Here is a 19,455-nt window from a genome sequence, read left to right on the forward strand (position 1 = left end):
TTAACATTTAGCAGTAATATTTCAGTCCCGTTGTCTCTTGATAGAATATCCTCCCCTTTCACACTCATCATAGAAGTCTTCTTTACGTCTTTATTCCATGAAAACCCCCCAATAGTACACCAAATTTTACCCGGGGTGTCAATACACTGGTATGACGAACCCATAGACCAATATTGTCGTATTGTTATACAACGGGATACCACGGGTCCTATAAACCGCTTAATAAGCCTCAGTGGGGTTTTTATTACAACAGGAAAGTCTATTAGCCTCTCACCTATTACCCTGACTAGTAGTCTAGAACTTGTAGACTTCAAATTCATTGATAGACTTTTAACTGAAACCCAATTAAAATATCTTTCATAATATATATTATAGGATGGGTCTGTACCCAGTCGTAGAGGAAGTAGCGAAGACGCTGGAAACCGTAGATGGGTTCCGCTTGAGGCAGTTATGTGATGTGAAACGCCAACTAGAACAAGACCGTGACACGCGGAAAGCACTATATAAAAAGTACTATAGAGCTTTCAATATCGTGGACGGGGCTGACACTACCCTTATGGCAACCAGCATGGGACTAGGGGCGGCAGGTGTTGGGTTGTTGGCTACCATCGTGGCTGCACCTATAGTGCTAGGTATTGAAATAACGGCTGGGATGGCAGGGGTGTTAGGGTTGGCGCTTAAGTTAGTATCACGCAGACTGCATCGTAAGGCATTGAAACACGACGAGATCAGGGTTCTGGCCGAAGCAAAGCTCAACACAGTAAGTGGGCGTATTTCCACGGCACTCTCTGATAGTAAGATCTCAGAAGAGGAGTTTCGTTCAATCCTCTCTGAACTCACAAAATATAACGGAATGAAACAAGATATTCGGTCCAAGTCTCGTAAGTCTGCTATAAGCGAGGACGAGAAAAAAAAAGTACATAGAACAGGGGATACAAAAAGCCCAGCAAGCCTTTATTATGAACACCAAAGAGATCATAGGCGGTTCACGTTAAACTGTTTCATTGATATAAACGTGACATAGGCCGGGTAAGAGAAGAATTATTGATCGTACCGTACGGCACAGTGTTACCTCCAACACACGTTAAGTAGTAGGGGTAATAGTAGCAAGAGCTAAGGGCCCCACCAAAGCCTTATTTGGTAAATAAGGCTTTGTAGAGACTTTTTTTGAAAGTGTTTTAGAACCCCCATTCCCTATACTACTGAGACTGAGAGAGAGATGCACTTAAAAGTGCCAAACGTTTCAGTATTTTCATTTTCACATCAATGCATCCATCCACGAATGTACCTATATACCTACGGACAGACAGTCAGTCAGACAGACACATAGTGCAAAAGTTTAAGCTGCAAGTTTCCAAAGACATTGGTCTTAGTCCCAACAGCTAGACTTCCTGTTACAGGTTGGAGCCTGTATTGTGAACAAAAAGAAACGGATCGTTGGCACTGGTTACAACGGAATGCCCGATCGATGCAGTGATGACAAGCTACCTTGGGGCAAGGGAGAAGGTTTAGAGTGGAATAAACATCTCTATGGTATGATATGAACACAAACAGCAGAATAAACATCTTCATTGTATGACATTAACATAAACAGCGTAATAGACATCTTTATCGTATGATATCAAGATAAAGTAGTATATACAATACCGGTACGAGATCACTTTTGACAAATGCCTCTGTAAAGCTTTATTTATGAAATAAAGCTTTTATCAGGCCCTTATCTCTTTCTGCTAGTACGTATTCCACTTCCTGGTCACTATTGTTACGGTTAAGAATTTTGCCGTGACAAACGATGTAAGAAACCCCATGTGAACCAAAAACAACAGAACAAAGACAAGTCTAAAACATTCCATTCCAGCAAATAAACCAGGTATACAACGTCACATGTCACTTTCACAATATCGATTTCAAATACAATAAGTGAGACAAATTCTAAGGTAATGGGCCACACAATATAATACAGCAAACTCACCAAAGTCTTAGTACGAGAGAGAAACAGTTGTGCAGAATATAACACAGCGATCGGTCTGACAGCGGTTAATGTAGATCAAACGTTGGCAGTGATTTATGATGCTACTCCAGTAGAGTAGTCAGAAAAAAGGCTAAAGTCATCAACTTTTGCCATAATTAGGTCTCAATTAATTAACAATGTCATCAAAAGTGTTTTCAACGTTAGGCTAAAGCCTAACCATCTGAAGAGATACATGCAAAATTTCATGAAAATCGGTCAGATAGTTAGGAAATAAACACTTTTTAGTGAGCATGGGGTCAGTCTGGTGAATGCTCTCATCGTCACGTGCAACTTGATGTTCACCTTGCTGTGCTTAGTTGGATGCATCACAAGATGGAGTGAGATGACCTGTTAGATGATAGATGAGGAGAGCACCGACTCTTCCTCTTCCAAGCGAGGCATAGTGAAACAATACTTGGGCATCCGCAACTACACTCCCAACAAAATTTAAAAATGTCTGCTGAAGACACCAACAAGCTGTGCACAAGGTATGCAGCCAGACTCGGTGTTCAAATGACGAACGCCATAGGGTCAGTTCTGACTCTGCTGGCCTGGCATCTTACTTCTTCCCCATTCCATTGGAATGTCGACTCTACCTGTGGGAAGATCTTGAGAAAGATCCCTTTATTGAACACTCTCTGAGCATGGTCAGCTGTGTGATGTATCAGAGATACGGCATGCATTTGGCTCCGGTGAGGGTGATAATCATCACAGCAAAGCACTCTCGATTTAAAGAAAAAGAAAACAAGAGATACTGCACAGGAAGATGTCAAAAATAGAGGAGAACGTTGCTGTCCCGTCGCCATCACTGAGGAACGAGCAGTGATTGAGAATACTCCCTGCTCACTGGGAAACAACTCACGTCCCTGGTTTACCCTGTCCCTGTTCTACGCCTTTTGAGGGACAGCAAAATTGGGAACTGATCTTTATGGTGCTGGGGCTGGTCACGACCACATTCATTGCCAGACTAAAACATATTTAAGTGGATATGTATAAAAATCATGGGACTAAGAGTGCCTTTCAACTGCAAGTACGTGCTGCTGAGGAAAACCGAAACCTGCGGCAAGAAATGCACAGTTGAATGCACATGATGTCCATTGAAAAAGGTTTCATCAACTACATGTGCCAAATTTGCCGCAAAGTCATAAAATGTCATTATCATCACTGTAAGGATCAAACACACGTTTTGCATGCATGCAATAAAATGACCAATAGAGAAAATTTACTACAGCCCGCTTGGAACTGGAAAGGCGTGGATGCCATCCTGAAATCGCCAAAACCACCAGGGTGTCGTAAGACAAAGCTAAAGTCTGGCTCCAAAAACAAAGTTTACCTGCCCACACCTCAGACATCCCAAGGAGGAAATTCAACATCTCAGCACCAAATCACTTTCACCAAACTGACCTCCTGTTTCTCCCACATGACAGGGTGAGAAGCAGAATGGATGCCCTGACCGTCATCGATGTTGTATATTTCGCTATAAGGAAGCCAAACCTCTCATGACCAAAGTTTCACACAAAGTCGCAAAAGCCTTCGCATGCATCTACAGCCACAGTCGATTGACCTGGCCCACTGTGTTTCAAGTTGATCCCGGACGTGGGTATCAAATCTGCTGTTCAAGTACCAGGTCCAGGTGAGACGAGACATGGCTTGAGCTCACCACAGCCAAGCTATTGTCGAGAGATTCAATCACGCCATGGTCAAACGCCTTTTTTTGCAAGCAGAAACATGGAATGGGTCGCGCTCTTGCAGAGAGTGGTGGACGGTATGAACGGATTCGAGTCGGAGTCTGTCACTCATCTTGCAAGTCCAGCATTTGCTTTTCGATGATGGCTTTTGTAGCCTCGTTGTCTTTGGCCTGCAGAGTTATAATTTCTTGCAAGCAACGTGGTCGTCGAGTTCATTCAGTTTCCCCAAGTTGTTTAGGAGTTCTCCATGAATGTTTCACAATGCCCTGTCTAACCCTTGCAGTTCTTCGACAGGAAATTGGATTGAACTCAGCAAAGGCCCCTTCCAGTATGTGTCCAACAGTTTTTCACTGAAGTCTGACATTTCTTTGGCAAGTAGGGACACATCGCCTCTTTGGGTGGAAGTTGTTTTGGCCATGTGCCCCCGGAATCTTGAAAGTTTAATTCATCCCGTAGCAATTGAACACCACTTTTCCAGACAGTGTTGACAGAGCGAACGGTTTTCCCACGCGCATGTTCATGAAATTGATCTTTGGATCAGCTCTCAATTGCAGTGTGCCCTTGTTATCAATAACAAACTTGGAATAGTCTCGACATGGCAGCTCAATGTAATTTTTATTGCATTTTTAACTGTCGTAATAATTGTTGATGGTTTGCTTGATGAGTTAGGCACTCGTTCCCATCATCAATCACACCACCATCCAAATCATCCATTTTAATATCATCCATTATATTAATTATTTTAAACTAATATATGTTTATATATATAATGTCACAATATGGAAGAACGCTATGGTTAAGAATGAAGATTTTATGGATATCAACTTCTTTATATGAGAACACAACGTTTCGCAGTTAATGCTTACTCCCGAAACGTTGTGTTCTCATATAAAGAAGTTGATATCCATAAAATCTTCATTCTTATGCATTTCACTTCTAAATGCCCTTCAAAGACTTGAAACGCTATGGTTCTTTTTTAAGCTAGATTCTTCAAAACCACGCTGCAGTCGGTGACCATCACCAACAATCTGAACAAGATAGATCAAAACCAAACGCTGTTGGTTCAATTCCCCAACCTGGGCGAGAATGATCCCAACATGGTACAAATGGTGTTTAACATCACATGGACTTCTGACAACAACAAACGCTAATTTGTGTGGAACATCGGTCATGACATTGTCAAGAAAACCACCATCAAAATCAGTGGCAATGAGGTGTTGCCAACAATAGTGACGTGTTTTACTCTCAGATGGATCTCTGGAAACTCGATAACAACATGTATTCACAGAACTGTAAATTGATTTGGTTGTGCATAGGGTACGGCTTAACACAAGACCAGCTTAACATGATCCAAACGAGCTATTGCTGACAGACAGGAACTGGTTTTGTACGCCACTCGACTTCGAGTGACTCTTGGGACTTTCGCTGTTTTACCAAGCTGCATTGGGTGGTCAGTTATATGACTACAGCAAAGTCGTGAGTACACCAAACAGCGATGCAGTCAGTTACACCATTGACAACATCTTGCTGGAGTTTGCCATGGTCAGGAGTTCGGAGCAACCAGAACTCAGGAAAGCTGTCCATCATGTACGACCAAGTCCTGTGACACTGGATGGTCGTATGGGACAAGAGTGACACATTGTGGAACTTGAACATGACAGCGCGATTGATGACAGGCCTCTTGATCATTCCCGTGGAGGAATACGAACCATTCGAAAGAGACAGTGAAAAGTGTTTCAACCCTGAAATAAGAAAAGTGGAAGTGACCATTGAGGGCTTGACCAACCAGCTGTTCAGCCAAGGCATGAGGGCTCACCAGCAATTTGACGAGATAACAAAGCTACCGTTGGTCACACGAGACACAGTGGACGTCAAAGACTAACTGAGAGAAATGTGCAGATCACGGATTACCTGACCACAAAGTACATGCTGTGGTTGGACAAGCGATCCACAGAAAACGATCGGTTGCACAGCAGTGGACACTGCAATGACAATGACAGCAAGAGGCTAACCATCCAAATCACTCAAAAATCACAAAACAAAGGCAAATGAAAATTATATTTATACATGGACGCATAACTTAATATAGACAATAGAAGACCATACAAGGTTGTTATCAAGACTATAGATTGAATATGGACTAAACGACACAGTCCTCAGGTGTTTCTCAGCAGATCTGGAAGATCGTGTAAGTCTGTTCAAATTAACAGGACACTTTCATGTTCTTGACTGTGGAGTGTCACAGGGCTCAGTTTTGGGACCGATACTGTACACTATGTACACCAAACCTCTGGGACAACTGATCTCTGATCATCACATTGGGCGGCATTTTTATGCGGACGACTCTCAACTGATGGGCAGCTTTACACCAAGTCCAGGCAGTCAACAGAAGGCCAAGGATAACATGGAAGGTTGTCTCATTGATGTCAAGTCCTGGATGACAAACAGCAAACTGGTCTTAAATGATAGCAAAACAGAAGTCATCATTATTGCTCCACGTCAAAGACAGCAAAAGTGTCAGCTCTCTTCTATTTCCATTGGATAAGCCTCAACTCGATTCTCTGGCTTTGTAAGAAACCTGAGTGTTTATTTGGACTCAAATCTAACTATGAAATGTCATATCAACCACTTATGCAAAAGTGCAATGACCAACCTCATTCGGACTCTAACTTTTACCACATTTAGACTACTGTACTAGTCTACTGTTTGGTATCTCTGATGAACAATTACAGCGCCTCCAGAGAACACAGAACAAAGCTACGCTCACATATTATGCCATCTCTCAATTCCCTTCATTGGCTATAGATCAGTGAGAAGATTGAATTCAAACTGCTGGTAAAGCTCATCATCAGCTGAGGGCCCTCGCCCCCACTACAGGCAGCCCAGGCAGTGAATGGAACTTCTCCCAGGAAATGCTGCCTAGTCGAACCCACCAACAACTTTTCGGAGGATATGAAGGCTCCCCAACACTGCAAACTTCTGCATTACCCACATTGTCAGAAGGGCTGTGCTCCCGGTGGAGAACCTGGGCACTCTCCTGATCTGCGCCAAGAGTTCAGGAGGTACCAAACCAAGGGCACCGAGAACAATGGGGAGCCTGATGACAGTGTACTTGGGATGCAAGCGAGGCATTTCAAAGGCGAGGTCCGCATATTTATCATGCTTTTCCTGAATCTTGCCAATCACATTGCTGTCAAACGGGACAGCAAATTCAATGATATAAATAATGTCATTGGCTTTATTAAAAAGGACAAGATCAGGTTTGTTGGCGGGATTTCTCCTCAGGCTGTATATTGGCCTATTCCAGAGAAGTTTGAAAACATCATTTTCCAGGACGCCCTGGACATGTTCAGGGCCGTACCATGGATGGACCTTGGGGTCAAAGACACAGGCATGGTGGAGTCAACAGTAAAAGCATGCCATCATGTCTTTTAAGATATGCTGTTTGTGCCAAGGAAGGGCATTCACTGACAAGGTGTTGTACAGTCTCTGTAAATTCATTGGATAATCGACGTTTCATGTTAACATTTTGATTAAGAATCACATTTTGACGATTGCGAGTGGGAAGTGACTGGTCCTGAGCAGCAAAAAGGAAACCCTCTATTTCACACTTGAGACCAGCCGACTTCATCCAGGTTAAGGAGATAAAATCTTTTCTTTTTAAATTATTATTCGGAGAAGGCATATTATGTTCGTTCAAAGATTCTATTTTTCTTCTCGTAAATAAGTTGGTTTTGGACCAAGTCCATCCCATGGGCTTTATGTAAGCAGTAATGGCCTTTCACTAAAAATACCACATACAATACGCATGTAGTTCTCGAGACCCTTTCTGATACTCTTCCCGTGTACAAAGCAGTACCTCTCAGTCCTGCATTTCTTACTGCAAGTCTTGGGTTTCCCACAAGTACATATTGACAACGATGCAGAACGGGTATCATCTTTGATTTATTCATATGAAGATCCAGTCTAATTGTTACACAGTTAACACAGTCGCTGCTAGGCCCAGTGCAATGAAAATCTGTTCTCAGGTTTCTTGTCCCAGGGAAGGTGCGTAATACTGAGAAAGTGTGAGTTCATCTCCAAGATATTTGAGTTGTTTATCGGTTAGGAGGTAGTATTCTTTTGCAGCATCATTAACGTCCTTGAACGTTGGAAGGGCATGTTTTTTTATGAAATCGAGTCTCTGCATGAGTTTTTTTGGTGTACTCAGCTTGCATAGTTTGTAATTTCTTCACATGGCTTTTTGATCCGCTACCTCGGCTGCGTTCAGCTACTCATAATTTCGAAAAGAGGCGATTACTCACGGAAAATGCGATGTCGTTGACTAAAGCCCCACCGACCATTATAGCGATTGTAGCTATTCTGTATATGTTTAAGCTATATATATATGCTAAGCTATGTTATATGCATGTTTATATATATATATATATATATATATATATATATATATATATATATATATATATATATATATATATATATATATATATATATATATATATATAACATAGTTTAGCATAACTTTAGGATGCGTTCGTTTAAGAAAAATGGTTCTCAAACAACTGATGATCAAACTCGATTTTGAGCTGCAGGACATGGACTCATCATGTATTCGTAAAAGAAGGTATCATACTGGAAAATATTTTATGGGTTTACCTTCGGGAGGAATGGAAAGGAAGTACGAGGTTTTTTGTCATCTTGGCCCCGATCCGGGTTTCGTATTTTGCGTACAGCTTATCAATTATCAATCTCATCCGGGAGCATTTTCTGAATTTTATAGACAGTGAGACAATCACCAAAGTATTTTTTAGCTTTGCCACCCAACACCAACGCCATCAGTCTATCTCCTCGTTTCTATCATCCGCCACCATCTGTTGGAGCTGTTTGTTGCGCTCCATTCCATAATGTAACAAACGATTAATTCTAATAAAATAATATCCAATACACAAAAAATATAGCAAGATGAACGTTAAGTTACACACGATATGAATTTTAAAAGTCAACATTAAATATAAAACCATAAACCGGCATTTTTATATGTGTCGCTGAGATCAACACAATCGAGTGAGCAGGAAGCGTTGGCTTGCAGCCTTAGTGACCAGGAAGTTGGTGGGGCGAGTAAAAAGTGTATACACAGTAGGAGAAAGAGATAAGGGTTCGATAAAGGCTTTATTTCATAAACAAATCTTTACAGATGCTCTCGTCAAAAGTGATCTCGTAGCGCTAGTATATGCTACTAGATAAACACATGCGTTACGGGTTTTATTCACCAGTGTTCTAGTTGAAGCATTAGCTTATATATTGTATTACAATATGCTACTAATGGTTGCCACAACCTGTACCACCTACCTAAACGTTGCCAGTGATAATGTTTTGCGTCAAACGTTGTATCCCCTCTTAATCACTCAAACCATGGAAATAGCCATAAGCAGTGAGACATGCTATCAGGCCAAACCGGTTTGACATTTGTTAATACAAACTGATTTCTTAAATCATTGTAAAGAATAGTTTGATGCTGGATAAAGTCACTATCTTAAAAACTGTGCCATAGTCAAAGTCAAAGATGACTGACATACTAACTAGCTGTGCAAGTGGATGTACAAATTCACATTTTATACCTGCAATTCAGTTCCTGATATCAGTAATTCCTTAACAAATGTGCAAACGGGCTGCTGGGCATGTTGACTGTCACAAATAAACAATTATCCGCCATTGGGTTTATGACATCTTCAAACACCTGCGTGACCTCATTAGTCATACACTAGTCTAGTAGCATGACCTCATGATGACCTTGGAGAACACAAATCCACCATGGAGGTGACTCAGTTGTAATCCACGAAGAAACCACATAAATATCCGATGGTAATGAAATATGATTCCAAAATAGTCCATATGTTTGTGATTGTTTGAAATCAACTATCTGTTTCTATTATAACAAATTTCACAAGCACAAGCTCAGACAAATGGAAAAGTTAGGGCAGACTTGCACAAGAATCTAAGGTAATGATGAATACTTGAAATGATAATTTTGTAAAAAAGATAGAAATATTCCACTGATGGACTTGGGTAGACTGTGCACTAACGCATTTCAAGGACAGAATTAACATACACAGACTGGTTTAACATCTGGAGTCGCCTTGAAGCAAAGCTAGTCTCCCACTTAAATGATCTTTGTTGACCCAGGTTGTGTATGTGAGACTTTTCTGCAACAGTGTGTGGGAGGCGGAATTGTGTAAACATGTTAATATGTTATCAGCACATGAATTACTCCCTTCTCGCTCAAACTAAAGAGTATGATTTTGCACTGAACGAATGCAGACAGTATATGATGTATTCTGAAACCAAAAACATCCATAAATAACGCGCTATATGCTCATCAACACTAGCCTAAACTTCCATCAGGAATGGGTACTATAGTGTTAGAAAGAGTAACCATAAATGTATGAATGACGTTTATTGGTGTATATTATGATTATATGGGTATTTTAATAGCGTTATTCGTTCATCCCGCAAGAATATTTTCCTTCTCCCTCAGTGGATGTCAGTCTCAGGCATATTCACTAGGCTCACCAAGTTCATGTGGCTTTCTCATCCTAATGAGGTCTACGTGACAGACAGACAAAACACAAGATTTCATTCATTCATTCATTCATTCATTCATTCGCTCCGTCTATACCATGTCTTCATCATCATCAATAATGTATTATCCCCACTGTCTATATTTGTATAGTTTGGCAAGCATATCATCAAACACATTGTTAGAGAGTTGTGTTTGCTTGAGTAATTCATGTTTGGACCCCACTGCATATGGTACAGATAAGTAATAAATCAGGCATACGCCTCTATAAATGTGCTCCGATGAATTCTTCAGTTTGGCTTGAATCTTGTCCTGGTTTAAACCTCGTTTCATGTAGATCATTGTTTTTCACATTCACAAACACTTTATTGAGCTCACAGATACATTTGTCTTATACCTTGCTCTTCATAATCAGTCATCTATTCTTATTGTCATCGCTGACTGACTCATCATCGCCCATCTCAGGACATTCTTTATGATATAAATGTCTCTGTAAGTTGTGGTTATTGCTAAACACTTCTCCACAAAAAGGACACCCAGCTTCCTCTGTGTTTGGGGCAAATCAGAATGATCTCGAAACAAGAGATCACAGTCATCACAAGATGAAACGGTTGAGTGGTGCTTTACACTTATTTGCTCACTTTGAACGTCTACCTCAGACTGTGAACGGTCCTTGCATGGGGGTCCCTTTCAAACTCAATACATTAGGACAAAGTGGTAGAAGGAGAGGCGTTTGTTGTTTTAGATCAACCAACAAGTAACCATAAGGCCTCTGGGTAGCCCTTAGAAACTGGTCCATGAAATGTTTATAATTTTCTTAATACATCTGTCATGATGGGTTGTTGATCGATAGGGTTATTGGACAGAACCAGATAATGACAGTCCCTTCGTTGTGTGGGATCGTTACTGTAATACAAGTTTTGGTTCAAGGGAACCAAGTTTTGGGTCTCTGAGAGATTATGATGATGATTTCCTCCCAAAAGCATATCAGAAGAAGGAATGCATTGATGAAATTCAATCTAGCGATAAGCACGAGTTTGAATAGTGTTATACAGGAGCTGCCATCCGTTCTAAAAGCTGCTTCACTATGTAGGTTTTTCCACAGGAGGTCAGGCCTGAGACAATCATGGTAAATGGGTGGCTGCACTGGTTGCCGCGGTTGCTGCTGCTGCTGTGGGTGCTGCTGCGTCTCCTGCTGCTGTTTGAGACCTTCCCCTGAATCTTTTGTTCAAATAAGTCACGAGCCCAAACATATTGTTTGGAGCATGCAGGATACATGGATGCAAGGATACATGTTCACATGTCAGCACTCTTACTATAAATGCCACATTTAGTCTGTTGTTCTATTTAAAAATCTTTCATTCGGTTTGCTGACACTGCTTCCTTGGTGTTGTCCCTATGGATGACACTTTCCCTTTCTCTTTTCAACTTAGCTTTAGCCTGGTGAACGACTTGTTGGGTGGGAGACGTGAGAGCAAACATGTCTGTAGAAGGGCTTAGTTCCATCAGGACCCCCTTGCTTCTAGTAATTAATAGATGACCTAATCATCCACGTTAGTAAATAGTACCGGAAGTGCTCTGTGTTTGTGTTTGAAAAGTGCCCTAGGCATAAGTCTGGACTTGTAATTTCACTCCAGAGAAAGTGTACAAAGATATAAAGGCACGATGGGATGTGATAACGAAACATTTTGAGCCAGAGTCGGATGCTCTTTAGGCGTATTTATGACCTTGATGTCGGTGAGAGAGAGACGAGTCACCATCCGACTTCGCGAACTGCACATGCCCATTGGACTTAGACTCTATCTTCACATGACCCTGCTCGTTTTCTGTTTACTCGTCCTCTCAAACCCAGGACCAGACAAAGAACTATTGAGGGAGAGATTTGTGATTCTGAAACGTTAAAAGAAATACGAAGAAATGAGACAAGAAACACAGAAAAATTTTCGAAAAACCTTTCGACAAAATAACCAAAATAGAACAGGATGTGGTTACACTCACAGACGAAAATGAACAAACGAAAATAACCGTGAAACGTTTAATAAAGAAAATTGACCATCTGGACAATAATTCAAGTTCTCGACGTTATTGAGAACAAAATGAATATTACGGACATAAGAGAATTTGACTGTGTCGCTCAACTCCCGTGGAAGACACGTGGTGCCAGACTGGTGCTTGTTACCTTGTCAACTAACTACACAGGACAAGGATCCTGCAGTCAGAAAAACTTCTTAAAGGGCATGGTATCTCCATTTCACAGAATTTCACGGAAAACGTGTGGTCTACCAAGCAAAAACTCCAAGGATTCGTGACTGAGAATAGGAATGAAGGTAAATTTTCTACTCTTAAAGTTGATTAAATCCAAATTGAAAACGAACTCTACTGACTAAACGATACTGAAGAAGAACTAGTTCTGTTGAAAACATTGCCTCTTCAATCTGCTGATACCGACTCGAACAAACAGGTACGTGGCCAAGACCAACGTTCAGGAACTACTATAAGTCCTGGAGTTCTGTCCTGTGGAATGTAGAGGGTCCAAGGAACAGATCCGGGAACATATCCTCAACTTTCTGGAAAAAAATCAGCCTTGCATCTCTCGTGGAGACGCGGTCTGATGAAAGTGAAGAGTTATCATTCCAAGGATATACAGTGTTTAGGAAGTGCAGACAAAAACATGCCAACCCTTTTTGAAATTCTGAGGGGAATAACTGTATTTATTGCCAACACTGTCTCCGAATTTGTGCCATTAATTTCGACAGGAAGTAACAACATGCAATGGTTACTTGTTTGTGTACCAGCCACATTTCCATATTTATATGTGTTGTTTACTATTCTCTGGCAAGTTCCAGTGTACATGCTGATGAACCCGTTTTTACTATTTTAGAAGATGATGTAAGCCAATTTAAATCAAATGAACTGGATTGTAGAATTATAATTCAAGATGATTTAAATGCATGCACCGAGAATGGATGTTTCAAGGATTATATTGCCCCGAGGTATCTCCCGATTGATCGTGACCTAAATTATGTAAGCAACGACGCCATCTAACCACATGCATCACGTGACACTGTGATCAACAAACGTGGCTATGACCTTTTGAACTTCTGCGAAACATCAGACCTAAGAATATGTAAAGGCCGTCTGTTTCCTGACAAAGATGCAGGTAACATAGCATGTTTTGCCAACAGTGTCCAAAGTGTTGTTGACTATGTGCTCTGTTCGGACAATGCTTTTGAACGTTTTGATGATTTTGAAGTGTCCGATGAAGTTGAACACTACTTAACGTTACTACAATCTTTTACCTAAAACTAAATACAAATGGAAAAATAACTGTTTACCAGGATACCTGCACAAGTGGGATGTACGTATTTCCAGTTGATGTTGTGAACCAGTTTATTTATAATGGTAATGTTCAAGAAACCTCGTCATTGTTTTATACGGTTATGCAATCATGTCCCAGTTTTTGTAAGTCTAATATTGACCATTAATGTTCCAAAGAGAGACAACTGGTATGACGGCGAATGCAAGAGTGCACGTGATAGCGCTCGGCGCCTTCTGCATATATTTCAAGCAAGTTGCCGTAAATGTGATAGACAATGCTATGTCGAGTCTGTGTCACACTATAAGCAGCTGTGTGCTGCGAAACTGTCTACTTCATTCTCTTCACACATAAACTTAGTAACGCACCATGTACTAAAGTAAATTATTCTGGAGAATTGTGAAATCGAAATCGTCTTTTGTAAGGAATAACATTACACCATTTGAATGGATGAATCGCTTCAAGACTGTTTTTCAACCTTCTTATTGTTCGGCGAATGAAGAAAACGTTTATATTTTTGTCAAACATTTTGTTGATTCAATCAGTGATAGATATAAAGAAATGTCTGACAAAGAAATAGTTACTGCTAAAAGCAGCAGGCAATTCATTTGTTTTAAATGCACCTCGTCATTGTATCGATTTGTTGAAATCTCTTTTTAACAGCATCTTGATTACAAGTATTTATTCATCTGAGTGGATGTACGGAGTTATAACTGCTTTGTATAAGAAAGATAACATCAACTGCCCAGGGAATTATGGACCCATTAAACTGCTTGAAGTAACTGGGAAAAATATTTTGTAAAATTATCAACAACAGGTTAGACCCTTGGACTGAAAGGGAAGGCTTCTTCGTTGATGAGCAAGCTGGGTTCAGGCATGGTTTTCAGACTGATGATAATATACTGAGTCAAAAAAGAAACTTCACATTCTTTCTTGATGTGCACTATAAAAGAACAGGAGATGGTAGGATGGTTAAATTGTTATTATTTCATTGTTGAGATCTGTGCGATGTACTCCATACACAATCAGTTCCATTAGACTACACCACCGTTCCAAAACATGGGTATACAGAATGTGAAGTCACAAGAATAAAAACTCGAAATTTCTCAGTTCAATATTGGGTATGTCCGCCCCACGCATTCACCACTGCCAAACACCGTCTCCTCATCGACTGCCTGATGCTTGTGAACACGTGGTTGGGGATTTTGCGCCATTGCTCTTGCAAGGTAGCGCCAAGTTCACGCAAATTCTTATGTTGGTTACTAAGACCATGAAGCCTTCTCCCAAGTGCATCCCAACTTGCTCTATTGTATTAGGGTCAGGGGACATCGATGGCCATTCCATGACGTTGATTCCAGTGTTTTCAAGGAAATTCCATGTCAACATCACAGTATGCGGCCGAGCATTATCATGCTGGCCAGGAGCCGCCATGAAAGGAATGAGTTCAGGGGTGAGCACCTGATTGCGGTAAGCAGCAGATGTGAGGCGTCCACCAATGAACAGAGGTCGGGAATGTTTGTTCCCACAGAAAACATCCCACACCATGCAACTTCCGCCCCTGAATCCGTCGCCTCCCTGTACACAACATTGAGCATACCGTTCACGACGTCGTCTCAAGAATCTAGGCCTGCCGTCCGCAAATCTGAGAGTAAACCCGGATTCATCGCTAAAAACGAATCGATTCCAGTCTCTCTGGGTCCATCGGAGATGACGTTGGGCCCACAGCAGACGTTGACGTTGATGACACGGCGTCAAGATTGGCCCACGATTTAGACGTCGAGAATGGAGATTAGCAGTCCGCAACCGATTTCGAATGGTCTGTGAGGACAGATGACCTCGAAACATCTCAACCCTCGTTCGTGTAGCCGGCAGAAATCTGTCACGTAGGTGACATAAGACGATTTGCCGGTCTTCTGCTCGTGACGTCACACGTGGACGATCCCACCTTGGGCGATCAGAAGTGGAGCCAGTTTCCTGTAGATAACCTCGCAAGTCATACACAGTACGACGGCTGCATCCCATTGCTCTTGCGACGTCAATAACCGATCTTCCCCCTTGCAACATGCCAACGGCACATTTACGTTGCACATTTGACAATCGTGGCATTTCAAGTACCGGTAGAACTGTGGTTTAAAAGTGTTTTTCAATCCTCGAGGCCAATGCAAACACTTGATCGACTGCACGTGCAAAACCTGATTTGGCACTGACGTCATTTGTACGACTAATGGAAGGGTTTGCGTGGGTTTTGCTTACTTTTTTCTAGAGTTTACATTTTGTGAATTTTCGTTTTTGACTCAGTATGTTTTTAGTCTTAATGGCATAACTGGTAAATATCTTTCACTTTACAAAGGTCTCCTCTATTGTGCATCTATTGTTTTCAAGTCCTCTTTTGACTCAGTTGACAGGTTTGGTCTCCTATACAAGCTTTGGCTTGGCAACTACTGAGAAACATGTACCAAAATGTTAAAGATTGTGTATCGATGATAGATGATCAAACACCGTTCTTTGATTGTTCATCAGGAATTTGTCAGGGATGCCAGTCATCTCCCTTACAATTTTCTTTCTTTGTCACCGATATTGGTGATTGTCTATCGGCTGATGAGCAGAGGAGTATCAGTCTAGACCTAGTTGAGTTGTTCATCCTATTCGACTTTACAGTTATATCTTTGAAAAAGAGGCTAGATAAGTCAATTTCGTATTGTACCAAGTGGAAATTGAAAAATAAATACAAATAAAAGAAGTAAGGCTGGTCGACAAAGACATTACGAAAAGTTCCTGTTGAATGGACAGTTGTTTGAAACTGTTACATCATATAAATACTTCGGTGTTTCTGGATTATGGTATGATACCCAGAACACTTTGGCTGAACAAGCATGGAAGGTGTTGAATATTCTCAAATCATCCGTCAAGAATTTTTACGATCTACCCATTGATGTTCTGCTCCATAGTATTTGATGCTAAGGTTTTGCCATTATTGCCATACGGGAGTGAAGTCTGGGATTTCCATCCATCGCCATCTGTATTGAATGTACACGATAGGCTCTGTAAAGAAATTTTGGGTCTTTCAAGAAACATGCTAAATATTGATATTGGTCGTTATTCATTAAAGAGGAACCTGCATATCAAAATTCTTAAACATTGGACTCGCCTCCTGCCTCAAGTTGAGAATGTAATCTTAAAATAGGTATATGAGTATCAGTATTGTCTTGGTCAAAAAGGTATAGATTATTAGGCAGTGAAATCTCTTTTGGCACTGGTCTAATCAAAGTGGTGGAAATATCTCTACTTTCAAATTATTATTTAAGCAGAGGTGCATTTATATAGATAACCATCTGGTATCACTCTTGTTTCGAAATTGGAATTTTAAGATGGAATTGAAAGATGCACCACTCGTCTGTAGTAATGTGTGGAATGTCCTTTGATAATACTCAGGCTTTCTTCCTAACATGTTAAAAAAATTCGGTGTTTCGAATCTTGTATCCAAATACGAGGGTTGGCTGAAAAGTTCTAAACCTGAGTGTTTTTTCCCCACTAGGTAGAGACAGGTGTTTGCCACCAATGAGGACAATCATTTAGTGAATCATAGACACAAGAACTACAAACGTACTAATAGTTTTACCTCAACTACAGCTCTTTTGGTACACCTACCCTCTGAAATCATCAGAATACAGGGCAGTCAAGTACTTGCAAAAGAAAGGGATGTCCCCAACACAGATACATGCTGACATGGTCTCCATTCTAGGGGATGATGCTCCTTCATTTTCCACAATAAAGAAGTGGGCTGCAGAATTTAAGCATGCCAGACAAAGCCTTGATGATGACCCACGCTCAGGAAGGCCTTCAACAGCAACCACTCCAGAAAACATCACGCGAGTGCTCGATATGTTGATGGATGATCGGCGATTGACTACTCGACATATTGCTAGTGTAGTGGGCATCTCTCATGAGAGGGTTGACCATATTATCACCAACGAATTAGGAATGACTAAAGTTTCTGCAAGATGGGTGCCAAAGCTCTTGACAGCAGAACAGAAACGTGTCAGGTTCCAGACGTCCCTTGACAATTTGCGTCGTTTTGAAGCAGATCCCGATGATTTTGTGACACAATTTGTAACCATGGATGAGACCTGGATACATCACTACAGTCAAAACAGAGGAAGCATCCTGATTCACCAGCTCCGAAGAAAGCCAAGTCTGTTTCTTCAGCTGGAAAGGTGATGGCATCAGTCTTTTGGGATTCCAGGGGTATTCTGGTCATTGATTATCTTGAAAAAGGTCAAACTATCAACGGCAGATACTATGCTGATCTACTGAACCAGTTGCGAGAAGCAATCAAAGCCAAACGACGAGGGATGATCACTAAAGGTGTCCTCTTCCACCAAGACAATGCGCCTGTTCATAAATCGGTGGTGGCCATGTCAACAATCCGCGATTGTGGCTTTGAACTCATTGACCACCCTCCTTATTCACCTGATTTGGCTCCTTCTGACTTCCACCTGAAAAAGGAACTCGCCGGTCGCCATTTTGCAAGTAATGATGACGTCATTTCCGCTGTGACTGATTTGTTTTGGGTAGCTGAAGAAGATTTCTTCCTGACCGGGATTCGGGCCTTGCAGCATCGCTGGCAAAAGTGTGTGAACATGGAAGGGCACTATGTTGAAAAATAAATTACAAACATGGACTTTGTAACTTTTTTTCACAGTGAGGCTTAGAACTTTTCAGCCAACCCTCGTAGCTACCCAGTGTTGTCCCGGTTGAAGAGAGGCTTGGTTATTGAAAATGTATCCTTTGGGACATGTGGACATGATTCGTGGTAACGGATAGGCAGCAAGCACTTTGATTTTTATGCCTTGAACACTGTCCTTGTTCAAGAGGCATTGCAGTTTGTATTCATAGTGTTGTTAATGCTACGTGTTTTGTCCACTTTAAAATTCAAGTGATCCTCGGGTGCTGTCAGCCAGGTGTTTAACTGAGTCACCACCTTGGTGGATTCGTGTTCTCCAAGGTTATCATGAGGACATGCTTCTAGACTAGCGTATGACTAATGAGGTCACGCAGGTGTTCGATGACGTCATAAACAAAACGGCGGATATTTGCTTATTTGAACCAGTATGCAACAGTCCCACGTAATCTCAACATGGCGCGAGTAATGACATAAAATGAATTCCTGTAACATGTAATACTTCCACTCATGTTCTACTTCCAGTCTGCCATGCTGAGATGAACGCCATACTCAACAGGTTCTCAGCGGACTTGAAAAACTGCAAGATTTACGTGACCCTGTTCCCATGCAACCACTGCACCCAGATGATCATCCAGTCTGGAATCCGAGAAGTCGTCTTTTTGTCAGATGAGAAAAAGGACAAGGAAGAAGTGAAAGCTTCAAAGAAACTTCTTGACATGGCTGACGTACACTACAGGTCAGTGCCTCGTCTTTGTTCTTACTTGGTTTCTGCGGAGTCGAATACACAGCTCTTGCACAAGGGACCGCAATCCTGGCAAACTAATGGTCGTGTATGTATCTTTGAATATCTTGATAGCAACCAGCGTCCACTGCTTATGTATGTATTTGTGTTTCAGATCATATGATGGAAGTCGGAACATAATCAAGATAGAGTTTCCCCAAGATCCGGTCGTCGGTCAGTCCAGCCGTTGAAAAAGAAGGCGATCAGGAAGCAATCGAAGCAATTGATCAGGAAGCATTTTCTTGTAATAGTCACATTATGCCGTCAAACGGGAGAATATAGCACATAGCTAGTGATTTCCAGAAAACAAATATATCTAAGAATATAATTGGATGTTCAAATTCATAATAAACGTGGACTTGTATGTGAACCTCTCTCTTAATCATCGTACTCATAAC

General features: G+C 41.3%; 2 protein-coding genes across 4 annotated transcripts in view; one reads left to right on the forward strand and one right to left on the reverse strand.

Annotated features, from left to right (window-relative positions):
• LOC137274680 (deoxycytidylate deaminase-like) overlaps positions 1-19,421 on the forward strand; it is a 61,013-nt gene extending 41,592 nt beyond the window's left edge. Inside the window, exons 3-5 of the mRNA XM_067808015.1 lie at positions 1,401-1,533; positions 18,799-19,012; positions 19,173-19,421. Of these exons, the coding sequence (XP_067664116.1) occupies positions 1,401-1,533; positions 18,799-19,012; positions 19,173-19,248 (423 nt within the window). The 3' untranslated portion in view covers positions 19,249-19,421. The remainder of the gene's footprint in view (positions 1-1,400; positions 1,534-18,798; positions 19,013-19,172) is intronic.
• Positions 1-19,455, reverse strand: part of LOC137274681 (probable deoxycytidylate deaminase) — a 195,160-nt gene that overhangs the window by 158,764 nt on the left and 16,941 nt on the right. The gene's annotated exons all lie outside the window — the stretch shown is intronic.

Source organism: Haliotis asinina, chromosome 2, assembly GCF_037392515.1.
Source record: "Haliotis asinina isolate JCU_RB_2024 chromosome 2, JCU_Hal_asi_v2, whole genome shotgun sequence".
Classification (NCBI taxonomy): Eukaryota; Metazoa; Mollusca; class Gastropoda; order Lepetellida; family Haliotidae; genus Haliotis; species Haliotis asinina.